Here is a 20,182-nt window from a genome sequence, read left to right as displayed (position 1 = left end):
TTCTCTAACCCGGATCTGACCTTCCGAGAAAGATCTGGTCCTCCTTGATTCGGATCCGGACACTCCATGGAAGATGTGGACACTATCACAAATGGAGAATTAACAAAAGTCCAGTTTGTGACTGTGGTGGTGCAACATTTAAAACCGTACAACAATCAGATCATTCAACGACGATCTGAAACAAATCTAAGCGGCTACTCCTGAAGCAGTTGAATGGATATCAAACCTCAACATCAATTTGTAATATGTTGAAATTCCAAAAATATGCCATACAAATGAAGTAGTGCTATCATAGAGACTTAACATGCACATCTTGAACACAGAGATATCATATGGGCATAACATATACAAAAACCATACATATTTATCATATATAAATATCACAGACATAACAAGCCAACGTGGCATGTTTGATCTCTTGAGTTCTCATCTGGTTAAATAAAATACACTTGGAACGGGGAAATACGGCCTTGTTATGAAGTGATCTCATACTGATAGCTATAATACAGAACTGGCATATTCTTATTGCATATCGCATAATGGATATGCTCCTGAAAGATACAGTACATGTCCAGGCTGGAACGCCACGTGACAGTTTCATTTGACGCTCAATTAATTTCTGCTGCTGTGCCTATGTTGACTTCCCATAGTTTTCAGTGATTTACAATGCACTAAATGGTTTGGTCAGTGGTCTCCAAGGTCACAATCCAGGTCTTTTTGATGTTCCACTCGTGAAGGCTATGACCATGATAGGTCATGGGGCAATCAATTGAACAACGCGCTTCATTGCTTTCAGGTTACGTGCTCCATTGTTTCAGGCAAGGTCATCACCACGTGGTGCAGTGGTGAAATCCAATGCCAGATGTTTGTTCGGCACGTCACCGTAATAGATCAGAATTGTCTCCAATGTTGTAGCGTCGACTCCTGCGTTCATATTGGTGTGCATCAGTCAGTTCCAGAACGAGCTTGCCGTATGTTTTGGAGATCTTCGTGGATGGGTGGGTTACGTGTTGCCTTTAGCGTGGTGCTATCAATGCAGATATCAAGAGTCGAGCTTGCGGGTACTGATAGTGGGGTGGGTGGAATATTTGATAGCCTCGCCAGCCAGGGAAGATGAGTGGAGGTGAGTGTGCCGGTGATGGTGTGCATTGCTAAATTTAGGAAGGGGTCCAAGTGCTTTGTGCGAATGTTCCTCGCCCAGACAGGAACACATTACGGGTGAAAAACCATGCAGGCCAACGTGGCGGCATGCAGAGTTCACGCGGTCGCGCTCCAGCTCGTGCCCGGCAAGTTTTGTTTGTGCTTTCGTTTACCACGCAGACCTGCCTCTCGGGTGTCCTCGGCAAGTCAAGCTTTACACCGAGATATTTTGGGTTGGTTGTCCACCTCCTGGACTTTTTCGCCATGGAAAGAAGCGTTCATGTTCAGCATTCGCTGGCCGATCATCGAAAATGGCAAGCGGAGTGGTAACCGCAGCAATTTTAATGGTTCAGACAGAGGTGCCACCGTGCCAAAGTCGCCCTCCGTTATGGTCTTGTCTGTGATTGGTGCGCGGCTCATGCCATTTCAATCTCGTGTTCGTTTGGCAAATGTCACATTATCGGCGTATGCAATCCTCTGTTATATTGTTTGCAACAGGTTGCTTGTTGAGATATGAAATGACAATGGTGCCACCACCTAGGCTTTTGAGGCAAACCATTATTGAGAGTCTTTAGTAAGCTAACCTGGTGTCTAGGGTAGATATTTAAGAACACCATATAGCTATGTTATTTACTAATTTTCAGAGGGCGACCACTTTCACTGATAAGATACCAGTGCGAGGGCCGCCTAACTGCCTGCAATGGGTGTTTTCACATTCGTATATTGTCAGGGTCCACACCAAAGGCCAACAGAGGCCGCCAGTGGCTCGCGGGCCTTGCAATGAAGAACACTGCTGTACAGGGTACGTGGACGCCGAGGCGACGGATAATGACAAAGGATGGCTGACGATGCTGTCAGCGTTGGAAATGTGGATTGAGGCAACGCAAATCAAGACGTGTTTTCATGAAGTGACGACATAATTGCGAAGCGACGTAAGAGGGGGGGACGTACATCGGGGTATAACTGTCCATACATACGTGCATATATGCGTAACTACATGTATACACTCCATATATCGTGTCATAATATAACGTTGTGGGCAGCAGAGGGTAGTGCAGCAAAACAGAAAAAACATTTACTGTACTCTACTATGCTCCGAAGTCTATGATGGGCCGTTTTTATCAACTCACAATAAGTGTGGTGAAATATGGTCTAATAACCCACTCAGCCTGTACGACATCGCTCTAGTTTTTTACGAAACTGTACAACGTGGACATTGGACACCCAACTAAATAACCATTGGTTGTGAATAAATATTAAAAGGTTCATCCTGCAAAGCAGACGAGACATGATAAATATTACGAGGTGAAGCAGAGGGAGATATGCAAGTATTTTGGTTGTAATCAAATAAAGTAGTTGGGACAGAGGGAAATACCTCACAGCACTGAAGTGGATGAAACTATGGTGGAAAGGATCCGGGAGCTGTGCAAAGGAGTTTGGAACACGGTTAACTAGCCAGTTGAATAAACAAGATCAGCTATTGTTATGCTGCCGAATATATGGGAACGAACTGAGCACAGCAATGGCAGAACTATACGTCTGTAGTGTGGTGAAATACGTGGCGCACACTGTTGGTCGAGGGCAACCGAGGACAAACACGTGTGCGTGTGCAAGATGAGGTTGCACGGGCAAACGGCCACCTAATTTAGGAGAGAAGCTGGTGCAGACCAGGCCGGCCCGGGGTTGCACGCTGACACCGGAGGTGTTGCCAGGGAGACGTGCAATAAGGGGTGATTGATAGCCTGACGGGCGCCAGCCTGTGTGGCCCTAAAGAGACACAAGGGAGGAGCTGGACAATTGTGAGGGGGTTATAAGGACGCGCGTGAGAGCAGAGCGAGAGTTCATGTTGCTGGAGACCAGAGAAAGAAGACGTCTCGCCACTGCCTATCAAGCCGGGAACGGACCTCAAACCTCACGAGTCGCCGGGTGGGTGATGGTTGATCCCCCTACCCGGGATGGACGAGTGAGTGGGTCTGAGGGAACGTAGGTGAGTGCAGCAGTGGAGTAGGGGAAGCTGTGTGAGAGCTGCATAGTGCAAGCTTCTGGGTGACAAGTTGTGTGAGAGCTGCTGAGTGCAAGCCTCTGTGTAAGAGCTAATGTGTGCGAAGCCTTGAGTGCGGAGATGCTGAGAGCTGCTGTGTGCAGGTTAGTGAGGTGTAACGTAAATAAGAGTGAGAACTGGTTAACAGAAGTGACCGCACAGATAGCGATAGGAGTGCCTACAACTGGTGCGGAAATGGGTTAATAAAGTGTAAGCAGGTGACTTGTTACAACGTGTCAGTCTGAGTAATTTTACAAGACACTACACGTCTATGAACCGCACAGATGAGGTTTTCTTGAATGTCTCGATTCATGTGTAATGCGAGCGTAAACGGGGTTCCCTGCTGGGCTCTGGCCCAATCATACGGCCCGGGGTATTGGGGGGCAGAGACCAGTATGGAGGCATATGGGAGGGCCCGCCGTTCACCTCGGGTCCAATCGGAAGCGAGGTGAACGGGGGTTAGAGCCAGCAGGGCGCTATGGGAAGGCCGGATCTGACGGTCCTGAAGGGGGGAGACAGGATCACGTGGTAATGGGGATATAGGTGGGAGCCCGGAAGGGCTCCAGGTCAGTTGTTGGAGTGAAGAAGCTGGACCACGTTGGGTGGCCGGAGGGGATCCGCGCCATCAGCCACGTGGCCGGAGGAGCTTCGGCACACCGTCGGCCAGCGGTGTGCGGAGTGGGGGAGCGGAAGGACTGACGAGGGAGCGCGTGCTGGGTGCGAGTGAGGAGACGCTGGTCCGCTGTCAGGACCAGCGGGGTGCGAGCAAAAAGCTAAATAAAGAGCAACGGAGACCAGCAGTGTGTGACGAAGTCCTTTATTACACATGTAATGAAACCTAAAGCCAAGCAGATACGTAGTATCGGAGGGACAGGCAGGTTACAGTCAGACAGTGAGTACAAGTGGAACATAAACTTGGTCCTTGCGACTGCTACCTCGAAAGTCTTTGAACGCAAGAGATAAACCCTACCACGTATGTATCAGCACGGTTAAGATATCATTCGCCTCTGATTTCCATTAACCGTTGCCAGGAATTGAACTCGGGGGACCCGGGGTTCAGAGCGCAGCTTGCTAACCACTGGGCCAACCACATCATCCCCAATAAAATTACACCCGTCACATTTTTTGCATGCAGGGTCAGTTATGTTCCTGCCAAATAAAGTGCTCGAGGTCACACACAACAGTCATTTCTATGAATTGCTTGGCACGGACGGGCGCGGCATCACGCGCATCGCCCTAAGCATTTGGCAAACTACGCTGAGCGAGGCGCGCGAACGCCACCTGACCTAAACGCCAGCTATAAGCGGAAAAATCGCGACCACAACAGTCACCGCATTGCGCTGAGCAAAGCGATCGCCATGCAAAAGGGGGGATGGTGGCCCTGAGCTTTCCCGCACGCATGAAACGGGAACTTGCCAGGTTTCGCAAAAGTCAGCGTTCTCCGTGTGCGTGTGCATAATCACGAGGCACGGTCAATCCATTGCTGGCTGAAAGCCGCAGCCGCCACTCCTCGAAATCCTGCGATGCAACGACAATCCACCCAGCGCCTCCTGCACATGAGCTGATCTCATCATACGTGGCCGTGTTTCTGAGCCATCGCAGGTAGTAGTCGTGGTACACACTGGTTGAGAACGTCCATCCTTAAACATACCGGTATGATATGGTGAGTGTGTGTAGACGGGAGCGGTGGCACAGTGGTTAGCGTGCTGTGCAACGAACCCGGCGCCCCAAGTGAGATTCCCGCTCACGGCCAACAATAGTGCTGATTATCTGAACCGGTCCTGGCCCTCCCCTAGACCGACTCAGCCTCAAATGAGTAGCTGGTGCGTCCGATCGATGTGCTGGCCACCCACCCCCTTTGTGTACCGTGTCGGCCTTCATATGTGCTCGCGAACAGCAATGGCCCCAACAGTCTTTGTCTTTTGTGGACGGGGTCGTTACTCAGTGCACTGCGTTACGAACCCGTTTATCTGAGTTTGATATCCGCTCACGGCTAATATCAGTGGGGACTTTAATCAAATAATGAACACTTTATTTATTTAAAAGGCTCCTTCTTAAACCAAGGCCCCCATGTACATGAACTATTATTTTCCAATGAAACTTTGAAAAAAAACACGAAAATTTAGGTTCATCTAAACCAATACATTTCGCGAGGCTGTTAAATTTCATCTGGAAATTCCAGGCTGAACAAGACACTTTTATATTTATTTTTCAAGCTTTGGATCTGAGCCGGTTCTGTACCTTCTCCGCGTCTATTTAGACTTAAATGAGTACCTAATTTGGTATGTAAATATCACCGCTGGGGATACAACTGCAGCCTGCCATGGTGCTAGCCACACAACCCCTTGTCATAGGTGCACCATGCAGGCCTTCAGAAAATATTGGACACGTTATGAGGACCTTTAGACTAGAGGAATCGTTTTTTCTCGATTAATGGAGAAGGTAGAAGGGGCGGAGGTCGACCTCGGAGGGAGGAGGCGGATGGACGACATAAAGAACACCACTGGCCTGATACTAACCGAGCTACGAGAGGCAGCGAGAGACGTGTGCGGATGGCGGAGTCTAGTCGTGGATGTCACCAGAGGTCGTACTCGACCAGACGGCACAACGTGACAAGATGTGCCGGCCTTCATGACTGCATGCAGTACTTTCCCTAAAAAGTCTGTTCAAGCCATAAGGGATTTATTTGTTATAATTGTTTTTTTACCCTTTTATCTGGCAACAAAACTAACACCTTTTTTACGAGGAGTCATGTTTGCATTGACCACAATACCTGCAGTCGGAAAGCTAAAAAAACATAACTCTGATAATGTATGCACTGTCCTTGAAATTGATTGGTCCAAACCCGAGACAGCTTTCTTTAGAGCCTAGTCTCACATGGTGTTGGACCAGATGACGCGAAAAGGCACACAACTCAAGGACAATGCACGATCAGAGTATGAGAGCTCGGGGTAAGCATTTACACCATTGGAACCAGGTGCCGCGGGTAACGAGCAATAGTTTATGTATCACTGTGAACTCAAGCACATACAGCCAAGAGATAAAGATCCCCCCTATAGCCTTTAACAACTTGGTGGGGCAAGTGCTGTCAGTGGATACTCGCCACAAACGTAGAGCAAAGCACGAGTGGGTGCTGTGGTCAGAACTATCTCCGGCCGCCTCTGTCTCCCCATTGCTAATGTTTAACGCACACCACACCAGGTATTCATTTCAGGTTGAGTCGACCTAGTGAAGCCAACCACAGGTTCAGAAATAAGTCGCCACTGATGTTGGTTGAGAAGCCTGGTTCGTAGTGCAATGCGCAACCACTTACACAGGCACCTGAGTGTTCACATCCATGTACGTATAGTCGCATACACTCATACACATACGAATATAAAGATCCCCCAACAAGGCTTTAACACACGTGGGGCAATTGCTGCCACTGTTAGAGGACACTGCTTTTTACTTCACCATTGCTGATGTTTAACAAGCCGCACGAGGTACTGATTTTTAGGCCGATTCGACCTATCAGACACCCAGTACCGGTTCAGATATAAATTAGGTTTCCGAGTTAGTAGCGCAGTGCGCCAACCACTGCGTCACTGCTCGTTACCCACCACCCCCTCATCAACCAACAAAAAAGACAAAGATCCCCGGGTAGCCTTAACATACGTTTTGGGGCAAGTGCTGTTCGCGAGCATCTATGAAGGCCAGGAGAAGACACGAGGGGGTGGGTGGCCAGCATCACGCCCGGCCGCGTTTGTCTCCCCAGTGGCGATGTTAACACACCACACCAGGTACTCATTTGAGGCTGAGTCAACCCAGAGGATGCCCAGGATCGGTTCAGACAATCGTCAATGCTTTGGTAGTGAACGGGAATCGAACTCGGTCACCGGGATTCTATGCACAGCACACTAACCGCTGCACTGCATCACCGCTCCACACCACAACTAACACACACGTACGTTCGGACACACGCACGCTGATTTTGCAAAATCCGGGAAGTTCCCATTCAGCACAAGGACGGAACGAGCGACCGCATCAAGGCCACCACGTGCATGAGCTCAGGGACTCGTACAGAAACATTATCATCCAGGGTCTGTCCACTGCTGGATGAGGGTCTGCCACAAGCCACTGCCACTACTCACCATACTGCGATGTTATAATCCACCCAGCACCTACACACGAACTGATTTGATCGTTCTATCTCCCTGGTGGATATCATCTCGGACGTGTTAATTTCCCTGGCTGCCATTGCGTTGTTGTGTATGTATCTACGTTGAACTTTTTTCTCACTATACGGAGCCAAACGTGCTAATCGGAGGTGCGGGCGAAGGACAACCAACTAGACACAAAAAGCAGTTCTAAAGTCATTAGTTTTTCAATCTTTATGATTTAAAATTGCTGAGCTTCTGTGGATTCTCAATGTTGGGATAAAGATCGCCCGAGACGGCCGCAGGAGTGCATCTGAAAGCGCGCTATGCGGTGACCGTCTTCGTTCGATGGTTAGCCAAAAGCCGCTGCTGTGAGGATGACCGGAGGTTTTGCGTGATGATGAATTATGCTCCTTGACGAGATCAGCGAGGTATTTTGGTTCATTTGTGGCCAGAACTTTGGTGTTCTAAATGAGGGCGACCTTATAACGTATGCGTTATTCTTGACTATCGCACATCATCCCTTCTAGCGACAAGGCCTGCCTTAGTCCCCCCTACTGTTTTTAATGTTTGTCTCCTCTCTGTTTAACTCAGTGTAATTAAAAAGTATGCATCTCTCCACGCTGCTTTGCGTACTTTCCCGTTTTTTGGTCTTTATATATAATTTTTGAATAACCACGTTTCTGAAGCATGTGTCGTAAAAGACAGTACTGATTAAAATCGTTCTCCTTTAGGCACAGTGGTATGTTACTCTTTGTTATAAATGTGTATATAAGTCCAGCGTTCCAAACGTGCTGGAGTAACCTGGATCACCAATATGACAAAAACCGTAGAATAACATAAAGTAGAGTAATACGATGAAGCAAATAAAAATTGCAGAGCAACATTAAACACAATTATAGGAGGAATCAAAAACACAGATCTATACTTTCAAAAATGGCGCAGACAAATCAGGTTCAGACGTTCGTCATGCAGCCGTCACGGAAACATTAAACGGATGTACGGTGATTATTACCCCAATCCCGCCAGAAATGTAGAGGACAGCGTGTATAATACGGCCATGTTCGCCAATGTTATTTGTAAAGTTTAACCTTACCCTGTGTATCGATGGTTACATTTAAATGTGCAAATTAATTGAAGGGACTGTGCGTTGTTGTTTTAGTGAATTCTTGGAACTGTTGTTGTGTTTTTGGCTTGCTCCAACCTTGCATTTATACACTTTTAAATGTTTTACCAGATAAGTACTACTGAACTATCACATGGACATTTAAAGCACGCAAATTATTTAAAGGCGTGTTGATTTTAATTGTGGAGGGAAAAAGCCGTAGGAACCAGAGACAAATTCACGCAATCACAGGTAGAACATGCAAACTCCAAATATATAGGTGTCAGGGTTGGGATTGAACCCGCATACTCCTGCATACCAGGCAAGAGAGTTAACATCCCGCCACCACGGCACCTTATTTGGTGTTGACAAATCGGCAGGAATCTATGCACTTGTGCAATTTGTACTTCTATACTTTATCTATATTCTTTGGGTATTTCGGTAAAGTCATGTAGATAGGTTCAAAGAAAATAACAAAAAACTACGACGTTTCGATTGCAACACAAGCGGCCATCATCAGGAAAAGGGGATTAGCTTCTCAAGGTAAACTGTTTTTCAAGGTTTGAAGTGGGCGTAGCCCAAATGCCAGCAGCTTGGGTGGGGCAGCTAATGTTAATGTCAGTGGTGGACGGCGACTTCGACGGTGGTGGGTTTTCCTCCAATTGAAGGGCTGCCAGGTAAAAATTAGCATGTTCATGTAAGATTGGTGAGTGGCCTCCATGGTGTGCGAAATGAGGTGGCTATGTTAATATGAGAGATTAGCATGTTAATGGTAGATCGCAGAGCCACAACCTCTAGGTCGGCGCGCGAAGGTGGCTATGTAAGTGTGAGAAATTTAAACCTGTTAATGTAAAATCGGAGAGCCGAAAACAACAACTAACATCGGAAGGTGGTAGGATGGGAACATCACAGCCAGTTATGACTTAAATTGGTTGATAACGTCCTTCCAATGATTGCTCAGTGTTTACCCATCTTCTCCGTTGAAATTGTGTCCATATATATGGATGGCGTCGTGAACGAATCTTTGAAGACAGCCAGTCGGTTTGCAACGTACCTTCGTCTTCCTGAAATGTTGCAACAACAAAACAACCCATAGGCATTTCGAGTTCACATTGAGTTTGCATGTTGGTGCGTGCATTGGGACAAGGTTTGAGGTATGACGACGGCTCCGTGGGTTTGGTGGCAAAAGTTTGTGGCTCAGATGGATAACGAGCAGATCATGCTTGTAAGTGCTTTATATATATGTGTGATCGCGGCCCGATGGCTGTCTCTGAGGATATCCAAGGGTATATATGCGTGAAAATACAGTTTGTTCTCCTATAACGCGGTAGTTGCATTTCTGCAGAACACCACATTGTGGGAAAATCGCGTTGTAGTAAATAATGTATAATATAGGGTACAAGCCCAGGCCGCAATAACACGTGACATGCGCATGCAGGCTGAACAAAGCTGAACAAAGACTGAGGCGCATGGGTAGCAAATACACACATCCAGCAGCATCCCTTCTTGTGTGATGCTATGCCGAGGCAGCCTACTCACACGAGGTAGTTATGTGTACTAAATCGCGTAGTGTCCAATTCGCGTTATGAAACACACGTTATAGAAGAACAGACTGTAAGAATGTAGTAATAAAATGAATGTCCAATTGCTACCACTGGGTGGCAGTGATATCACCACCCTTGGAACTCATGGTCGGATTAACGGAAGGGAGATTTCAGAGCTGGTAAGTCGGGTTCTCCCCTCAGATAATACATCTCAATGAGCGGGTTTAACCTTTAAATGTAATTGAGGAAAACAAAACAAGGAGTAGGTTAGGATGTAACACTATAATGAGGCGATGTTTATTCAAAGCACATATTAAAAAAAATATATAAATATGTGCAATGAAGGGCCGTGATCCAAAACACTACCCGTTATATTTTCTTTAAAAGCCCACAGTGTTGTTGATGAACATGTTGATTTTTTTTTGCTGTTGTTTGTGCTTGTACATCACTGTCAGTTGCAGTTACACAAACAATGTGTTTTATGTTGAGAGAGACAGCAGCCCAAGGGAGCCCCCAATCTAAAAAGCCGCATGTCACTGCACTTTACCCGAGGCTCAATGCAACGAATGGTGCGCCCTCTGGCGGACAGAGTGCGGTATCGTACCCATAGTTGAACAAGTTACGAGGATGGTGGTGGAATGGATTCAAATGAGCAATCTCCCCTCCTTACGTGGCAGTTTTAGTCACGGTTTCAATTTGAAATCCTGCTACTCTGAGGTTCTTAGCCGCGTTGTTTTTACTGTGGCTGTTGGAATTTTTGGCATTTACACTGAATTGTAAAGATCATACACGTGGTCTTTGTCTGACGTAGCCAACCTGAAGCGATCGGCGATCTTAGATGCAGTATGCTCTTTGTGAAAGTATTTGTATTCGTTTTAGTAAACCAATTATATCGTTATTGGTAATAGTGTAGTGACTGTACTTGTCACTGTATGGTGCCGGGCTTGCGAAATCACGACCAAGAAGTTGTGATTACGCGCAGCCCGGGTTACGGGCTGCAGTACCAACGGTTGGGTGAGCGCTGGTTAGTGCGGAGGCACTGCTAGCAGTGCGCGGTGCCGGCTCCCAGTGAGGGAGCGTCAGCCAGCCAGGTTTACTCTGGGGCAAGACACTCTGCCTGACCTATTGTCACGTGACCGGACGATACTGGAGGGAGGGGGGGCACCGGTGGACGGGGGCCGAGGGGGGTCACGTGGTTCCGAGGGGCTCTCGGGAACATTCGAGGAGCTTGAGAAGCCTGGAAGGTGGGTGGGGCTGAGGGCGGAGCCAGCCCCAGCCCAGGAGCATATAATGAGAGCTCTGCGAGGAGCTCGGGGTTCTTCAAGTGCTGGTGTTCGAAGATCCACGTCAGGGAGAAGAAGCCTCAAGCCACGCGGTCCGGACCGGGATAGCGAACCGTGTCTAGTTCTGCCGTAGTGTGGTTAGATGGGCATTCGAGACCCGAGCTTAGGTTGTGTTATGTTACGTACTGTTATGTGCATAAATAGTGTTGCTCCCAAATATAACGTCTGTGACTCAGTTGAACGCACTACAATAGTATCCTTTTCCTCAACAAGTAAATCATTGCAATTGAGACGGAACAAAGCACCACAGTGCAAGGGAGATGGAAAAACACGGCCAAAATAATAGTAGACTATTTAATTGAATCGTGACAATTAATCTAATGGCTAGTGGAGTGAATTATTGCATGTTTACCATCCAATCATCAGCCTCTTACTGGACCACGATGGTTTCAATCAAAATATCCGGCCGTCATCTGCGTGTCTAAATCCTGCATCCACACTCGATTCATTTGCAGCTCATTTAGAAAATTACATCACCACTTTGTTGATGAACTGGGGCCTATCCGAACAAGCACAAATAGAACAGAGAATGTGTGCAATAATTATCTGTCACCGGAGGTGATCGTTGCGAAGCAGACGAGGAGGAGGCTGCAGCATCTTTGGAAAAAAATGGTTTTGAGACAACTCACTTACAGAGCCACCTGCAGATCTGTCAACTGACTCACGATTGAGTCTCGCAGATCGTTCTATGCTCTGCACGTCAATGAGTCGGCTTGCGACCACCGTGGTCTTTGACGCATCTGTTGGTTTTCAACCACCCATTAACGAGGCAACCAGGTCTATGTGTAGTGACATAGAATTTGTCATGTAGCATAGCGCTGGCTGCTGGCGGGGAAGGGGATCTGCAGCTTATAGCAGCCCTGATTACAGCAGGCGAGGTGATACACCAGAGAGGGATCTAGGGGAAAGGTCACGGAAGGGGCACACGGGGAACCCGTGGGTAGGTTCTAGAAAGGGGGCGTGGCCAGGGGCTAACACAGTGGCGTGTAGCAAAGTATCGACAAGGCTTGATTATTGCCACTCACTATTGTACGGGACGTCTAACAAAAAACATAATTACAAAGCTGCAGCGTGTACAACGTTTTGGCACGTGTCGTGATGGGAACTGCACGATCCGACCGTCCAGGCCTCACCAAGCTAGATTGGCTTTTGGTTGCCTAGCGAATACATTATTAGGTCGCGCTCATTACACATAAAGTGCTTGCCACAACTGAACCACAATACCTTTCTGATCTCAAAGGATCATAAACCATCACACGAACTCTGGTCTTCCTCGCAGTGGATTTTGGCTAGCTATCGAGCAAAGACGGTCACTGGATTGTACGCTTTCAGGTGCGCTTCTGCGACCGTCTGGAACGTTATTCCTTCCGATATTAGGAAGCCATCGCAGATACGAACTTTTAAATCTAGTTTGAACACTAATTTTTTTGAATTGCCTTTTGTGTTTAGTGTGTTGTCCTTGTCCAGCACCTACGATTATTTGCATGGCTAGCTACGTACAGTGTGAAATAAGTTCAAAATACATACATATACTCTCTACAGGCTGACGCATCAACACCCTGCACAATGAAAACCCTCCACAGTGCGCTATGAACACCCTACTTGCTGCGATATGAACACAGTGCATGCTGCACACTGAACACAATACTCGCTGCACCATGAACACCAACTACTCTGCACTATGCACACCCTACACGTTGGACGATGAACATTCTACACGCTTAACCATGAACACCCTACACACTGCACCATGACCACCCTACACACTGCACTATGAAAACATTACATGCTTAACCATAATCACCTTACACGCTGCACCATGAACACCCTATACGCTGCACTATGTACACCATACACGCTGCAGATGGAACACTCTACACGCTTAACCATGAACACCTTACATGCTGCAAAATGAACACCCTATATGCTGCACGATGAACACCCTATACGCTGCAGAAAGAACACTCTACATGCTTTACCAAGAACAACATACATTCTGCATTATGAACACCCTACACGCTGCACCATGAACAATCTACATGCTTAACCATGAACACCCTAAACACTGTACCATGAACACCATACACACTGTAGAATGAACAGGCTCCACCATAAACACCATATTTGTGTTAAGTCATTCGTTCTTGGACTGAGACCATATATCAGCTCAACACTTTGCTTGCTCTCTGCTCACTTCCCCTGATCTCTGAAGGGTGATTGACGAATACACGTGTTCTTGTTAATTTTGCCTTTGCGCCACTGCCAACACAGCTACCAAATTATGTATTTACTGTGATTTCAACTCGCATCAGATGGAGGAAGATGGACCATGGACCAGCCCTTCGGTAGAGGAGTCAAGTTCGGTGCAAGTTCACAGCGGCTTTAGCAGGAGCCTCAGGGTCTCGCGTCTCCTCCAGTGCCGTCAGTCTGTCAAACACCCCGGGCTCGAGCTTCGTGATCTGATTATCATACAACCACAGGCCCTTCCTGTCGGTGGGGATTCCCGCAGGCACAGACGCGAGGCTTCTGCTATGGCAGTACACAATTGTCTGATCGCACGAACACTGCGAGGGACGGGCGACGGTTTAGAGGCGGCTCACAACGGCCTCCCCTTGCACGCGAGAGACATCGCGTGTGGTCCAACATTTACACGAGTTGCCTGTTCTTGAAGATCTCCGTGAAAATGTTTTCCCCCTAATACTTTAAAGACTGCTTCGTTTGAACATCTACATGCCGTAAATACTGACCACTTTTGAGGTTTGTTTTCAGTTGTGTTGTATTTGCGTCTAGTAGTTAACTTATTAGTAAATCTATAGAATAACGAATTAATATCTTTCTAAGGTCTCTCTTGCGAATAGAAGTATACATTACAAGTGGCTATCACTGACTTAATATGAAATGTATATTTATCAATATGTGTTTATGTAATCATACACAGCCATGATCAATCCACTGCGAGCCGTATTCACGACCATGCAATGTAGTAATCTACCTCGCACCTCCACACGAGCTGCTGTCATTACTCCATCTCTAAAAGTGAACGCCCTTCAGGGCACGTTCCCTCCTTTGGGTGCTACTCCGCTGTTGTTATCGACCATCATCCCTTCTCGTGCCATATCCTAGCCAAGCCAGCTTACTTTTGTAAACCGTTAAATACCATTCACAAGCGTTTCTTCTCTGATCGTTGCGTTGTCTCTGCCTCTCAATCTATCCAAGCTTGCAACTCGCAGTGCTACTGTGCGCATTTCTCAGTCGCTTTCGTTCGCCTTTTATTCGCATTTTTTTGGATTCTTATAGATGTTGGTGAACCCAGGAATATGGAAACATTTGCTGTTCAAATTACAGCTTCGTCGAGTTGGCGGTGATTTGTTAACTCATACAGAGGGTGGGCTGAGAATGCGAGTTTACTTGAGTGTAGAAAGTCGAAGCGTCGACTCTAGCGACCGGCAGTCGCGCCTCTGAGAACGCTCTTCAGCTGGTTGTTGCTCAGATCCAACTGCTGCAGATTCCCCAGGCGGTCAAACAACCCAGCGGGAAGAGCCTGCAGCTGGTTGCTATTAAGATCCAAAATAGACAACTGGGTCAGACTGTTAAACACCCTAACGGCTACTCATGGCTTAGGATGATGATAGTGACCGGTTCTTTCAAAGTGAACTCTCACCACTCGCACGGTTATATGATAATGATAAAAATCCTTTCACATGAAGTTATTAACCAGACCACTTGCAATCTCTTCCATGCCGGCACGGCAGGTGACAAAACCTCAATTTGCTATCACAGACACTTCTGATCTCAAACAACTCCGACTCACTTTACATGAAACCTGACAGTTAAAGTGATTCCAGTTACTTCCATCAAGACCTGCTAGATAAAATTAATGTAATCTACTTGCATAAACACCTGTGAGATTAGGAGACCTTAATTCCCTTTCATTTAAAGAAGTGTCAAATAAATCCACTTGAGTTCATTTCATACAAAACCGCGTTACTAATTACCACGTGATCCATTCGCTTTGATGCCTCTCACAGAGACCTCTTACATTCACTTCGATTCGCTTTCACAGAGATGCATTAACTCGTGTCTCCTCCAGTGCCGTCAGACTGTCAAACACCCCAGGCTCGAGCTTCGTGATGTGATTAGCCTGGTGAATCTTCAGCAGCTGGTTCTGTACAACAATCAACTGAAGAGCATTCCCAGGTGCCCGTTGGACAAACGGATCCAACACAGTCAGGAACGGTCACTGCTGTGTCGCTGGGCAACGGGATAGAGATGACACTCGTCATCAGTAGCATTCAGTTTGTAAAGCTACCGCGTTATTGACATCCACAACCATCGTCATCATCATCGTTGTCATCGTGCCCTCTTGTGCTACAAGTTGGTCTGCAGTGTCATTGCATATTAGTGAATAATGAGTGAATTGTGTGAATAATGAGAGCTGATATTGATCTTGAACAAAAACTCGCATGTGCCGTGCGGGTTTGTGGTAGTGCAGCAACAACAACAATAATAACAATCACAACAACAACCACACAGCAACGCAAAGCAAAAAAATTGCAATGTCAAAACAAAACTATACAACAGCACAGCGCAACAAGAGCGACTACACACGCAGCACCAGGAGCGCAACATTCTCAACAAACAGAAATTAGGCAAACGTCCTATTGGTGCAGCATCATCCTGAAGACAGACTCGGTACTCGATGAGGCTCCCATGGACAGGGGAATTCCAGAATTAATTCTACTGATCGAGAAAAAATGTTCCAGAGGGAATGCGAGGCGAGCTCTGAACACCGTCCGGGTCGCTGTACTGCACCGCACAGACAGCGGGCGCGGCATGGAGCGAGGTGCCGAGATGTGAGGTGAACACGACGCCGCTAACGCGACCTAGGGACCCGTGTTGAACTCCACTGCCGTGTGAAGAGCGACGCTCTCTTGTAGAGGCTGCTCTACAGCAAGAGGAGGCGGCTGCTGATCCGCAGATCAGAATCGTGCTCAGTGATGAACTCACAGCTCTCCCCGCTGGGGTGTTTGACAGTTTAACGCAACTGACTTATCTCAGCCTTCATACCAACCAGCTGACAGCTCTACCCGAGGGGGTGTTTGACCGACTGATCAATCTGCAACAGCTGTTTTTGTATCAGAACCGACTGTCGTTCATACCCGCCGGAATGTTTGACAAACTGACGAATCTGAAGGATCTTAAGCTCTACAGCAGGGGTCCTCAAACTTTATAAACAGGGGGCCAATTCACTGTCCCTCAGACCGTTGGAGGGCCGGACTATAGTTAAAATAAACCATGAACAAATTCCTATGCATACTGCATATATCCTATTTTGAAGTGAAGAAACAAAACGGGAACAAATACAATATTTAAAATGAAGAACAAGTAAAGTTAAATCAACAAACTTGCCAGTATTTCAATGGGAACTATGGGCCTGCTTTTGGCTAATGAGATGGTCAATGTCCGGTTCCATATTTGTCACTGCTAGTCGTAACAAGTGATGCAAGTGTGCATCCGTTAGTCTAGATCTGGTTGGAAATTTCAAATGTTTCATTCTGGAAAAAGTCTGTTCACAGACATAAGTGCTGCCAAAGATGGTTGCCATTTTGAGTGCATGGTTCCTGAGATGAGGATATGTCTCAGAGGGGAGAGATGCATATAAATTATGAAGGCTGCTTGACTTGAATGCGTCTTTCAGAGAGTCACAATTCTGCAGTTCAGCCAGTTCCATTTGGTAAATTGTATCCACATTTTCAATGTCAATAGAAAATAGGTTACGGAAAAGCTGTATGTCCTGTTCATAGAGATGAAGCTCTTTAAATCTAAATTGGAACTCCTTTTGCAATTTTTCCAGTGAATCCACACATGTTTTGTTTGGGAATTGCAACCAATGGTTTTTCCGCTAACAGATTTTGAGTTGTGGGGAGATGGCAGAAGTTTTCCTCCTTAACTTGTTTGATGAGGATGCCTAATTTTACTTCAAATGCTTTGACATGTGATTGCATATCACAGATGAGCTTCCCCTTTCCTTGAAGTTGCACATTGAAACTGTTGAGTAGATCTGTTACATCTGTCAGAAAGGCAAGGTGCCATTTCCATTCTGCATCATTGAGCTCTGGTACTTCTTTGTTTTTTGAAAGAAGAAAAGCTGTAATCTGTGGAAATAAGTCATAGAAACGTTTCAAAACTCTCCCTCGACTCAGCCAACGGACTTCTGTGTGGTACAGAACATCTTCATAGTCAACATTTAGTTCGGACAGAAATTCCTGAAATTGTCTGTGGTTTAGTGCATGAGCTCTAATGAAGTTAACACAAGATACCACAATTTTCATAACAGAGTCCCACTTCAGTGATTTACTACACAGCGCTTGTTGGTGGATGAGGCAGTGTATGGCTATTGGATGAGAATGGTTATGTTTGTCCATCTCTTGGTTAATGCGAGCAATTACTCTTTTCTTAGACCCCACCATGCTAGGAGCACCATCAGTTGTCACACTGGCTAGTTTAGCCCAGTTCAGCTCCAAACCATTCAGTTTGGCAAACTTTTTCATAGATATTATTTTACCCACCCTAATGTGTATCACACTGCTATATATTTACTATATAATTACGACACCATACATTACTCTGCACACTGCACCATGCCAGTGAGTGGAACGCGGTCTGAAAGTCACCGTAAACGTGAACCCAATCAGTTAAGATCCGAAATGGTTTATTACGTCCTTCCAATGATTGCTAAGCCAGAATCCATCTTCTCGGTTAAAATTGTCTCTGTGTTTGTATATGTGGATCGCCTCATGAACGAATCTCTCATGATAGCCAGATGAGAGATTCGTTCATGAGGCGATCCACATATACAAACACAGAGACAATTTTAACCGAGAAGATGGATTCTGGCTTAGCAATCATTGGAAGGATGTAATAAACCATTTCGGATCTTAACTGATTGGGTTCACGTTTACGGTGACTTTCAGACCGCGTTCCACTCACTGGCATGGTGCAGTGTGCAGAGTAATGTATGGTGTCGTAATTATATAGTAAATATATAGCAGTGTGATACACATTAGGGTAGGTAAAATAATACATAGTGTTATATTAAAATGGATAAGCCAGCAACTGCAGTAGCAGCAGCAACTGCAGCAGCAGCAACTGCAGCAGCAGCAGAAACTGCAGCAGCAGCAGAAACTGCAGCAGCAGCAGAAACTGCAGCAGCAGCAGAAACTGCAGCAGCAGCAGAAACTGCAGCAGCAGCAGAAACTGCAGCAGCAGCAGAAACTGCAGAGCAGCAGCAGCAACTGCAGCAGCAGCAGTACCTGCAGCTCCCTTTGATGCTGTTAATCCTGCATAATGCACATGCATATGTAGTACTAATCACATTCCTGCATTTCCCATAAATATGCTAAATTCATCTTGATATGAAAATTCCTTTGTCAAGGCGCCCAGCTTATATATATGCTCCAAGCTCGTGTGCTGTTTCATTCAGACTCTGTCGCCTCGACGGACCTGGTTTTTTCACCTGAGGACGGCTGCTTGCGTTGTGGCCGAAACGTCGTGAGAATTGTTTTATTATGTTTTATTTTTATTATTTTATTACTTCCCTTCTACGTGACTTTACCGAAAGAACCAAGAAGATGAATCCCTGCAGTCACGAAAGCTTTAAATCGAAATCATATTTATCTTTATGTTGAGTTTCATAGTGTCGACGTAAATTGTATTCTTTGAACACAGACACTATATTCTGGCATATCAGACACACAGCTATTTCCTTGTACTGCATGAAAAAGTAATCATAAGTCCACTGTTCTTTGAATATCCTACACTCCGAGTCAATTTTTCTCTTTCTTGACATCATTGTTTCCTAGGGAGTCAAAATTGCTATTAGTAAAATACCAATATATATACAGCGCTACAAAAACAATATACCAGCAATAACTTTGCCCACACAGAGACATACAGACTGTACTGCCCATCAATGCAGTCTGATTGGGGGAACTCCGCTTTTACCCCAGGCTCACACTGGTGCGGGTGGTGCCATTAAAAAGTTAATTACACCTGCAGTTTTGTTCACAGATCGCAGTACATCCCCAGCACACAGGAATATCACTGGGAGTGGAGCCGAGGGGCAAGTGAGGGAGCTGAGGGAGGGAGAGCCAGTCAAGCACAGCCAGGGGAGGGCTGGCAGCCTTAGGTCTGGGGGGCAAGTCCAGTCAATTGGCCCATTAAACCATTCACCAGCGCAGCCCAATGAGTGCCCACCGCCGCAGCTCAATCAGTGCCCACCGCCGCAGCTCAATCAGTGCTCACCAGCGCAGCCAAATCAGTGCTCGCCACCGCAGCCCAATCAGTGCCCACCACCGCAGCTCAATGAGTGCTCACCAGCGCAGCCCAATTAGTGCTCACCAGCGCAGCCCAATTAGTGCTCACAAGCGCAGCCCAATTAGTGACCATGGGCCGGATAAATGTCCTCGGCGGGCCGCAGTTTGAGGACCCCTGCTCTACAGCAACCAACTGACCTTTCTAACCGAGGGACTGTTTAACCGCCTCATGAATATAGTGGCTCTGGATTTGTGCTGCAACAAGTTCACACAGCTGCCCACTGGCATTGACAAACTCACCAAGCTGAAGCGGTTGGCTCTGCACGGAAACCAGCTGAAGAGCGTCCCTGACACAAAGCATGACTGTTGAGCATGGAATCAGCTGCTGCTGACGATCTAAATGCTCGTGCTGATGATGAATTATGACACTGATGATGATTTAGAAAGCTTTTATCATTACACATTCATACCAGTCCCCAAAAAGACTGATGATAAAATGTTACAAGTTATTATAAATAACAATTATTAACAGTTGACGGGTAGGAAGATGATCACAAA

General features: G+C 46.5%; 1 protein-coding gene across 1 annotated transcript in view; it reads left to right on the top strand.

Moving 5' to 3' along the window:
• Nucleotides 1–20,182, top strand: part of LOC133341565 (platelet glycoprotein V-like) — a 44,170-nt gene that overhangs the window by 696 nt on the left and 23,292 nt on the right. Inside the window, exons 2-3 of the mRNA XM_061550219.1 lie at nt 16,229–16,511; nt 19,811–19,974. Coding sequence (XP_061406203.1) covers nt 16,229–16,511; nt 19,811–19,974 — 447 coding nt within the window. The remainder of the gene's footprint in view (nt 1–16,228; nt 16,512–19,810; nt 19,975–20,182) is intronic.

This window comes from Lethenteron reissneri, chromosome 2 (assembly GCF_015708825.2).
Source record: "Lethenteron reissneri isolate LAM-NWPU_2019-01 chromosome 2, ASM1570882v1, whole genome shotgun sequence".
Classification (NCBI taxonomy): Eukaryota; Metazoa; Chordata; class Hyperoartia; order Petromyzontiformes; family Petromyzontidae; genus Lethenteron; species Lethenteron reissneri.
This window is presented reverse-complemented; position numbering and strand designations above follow the sequence as displayed.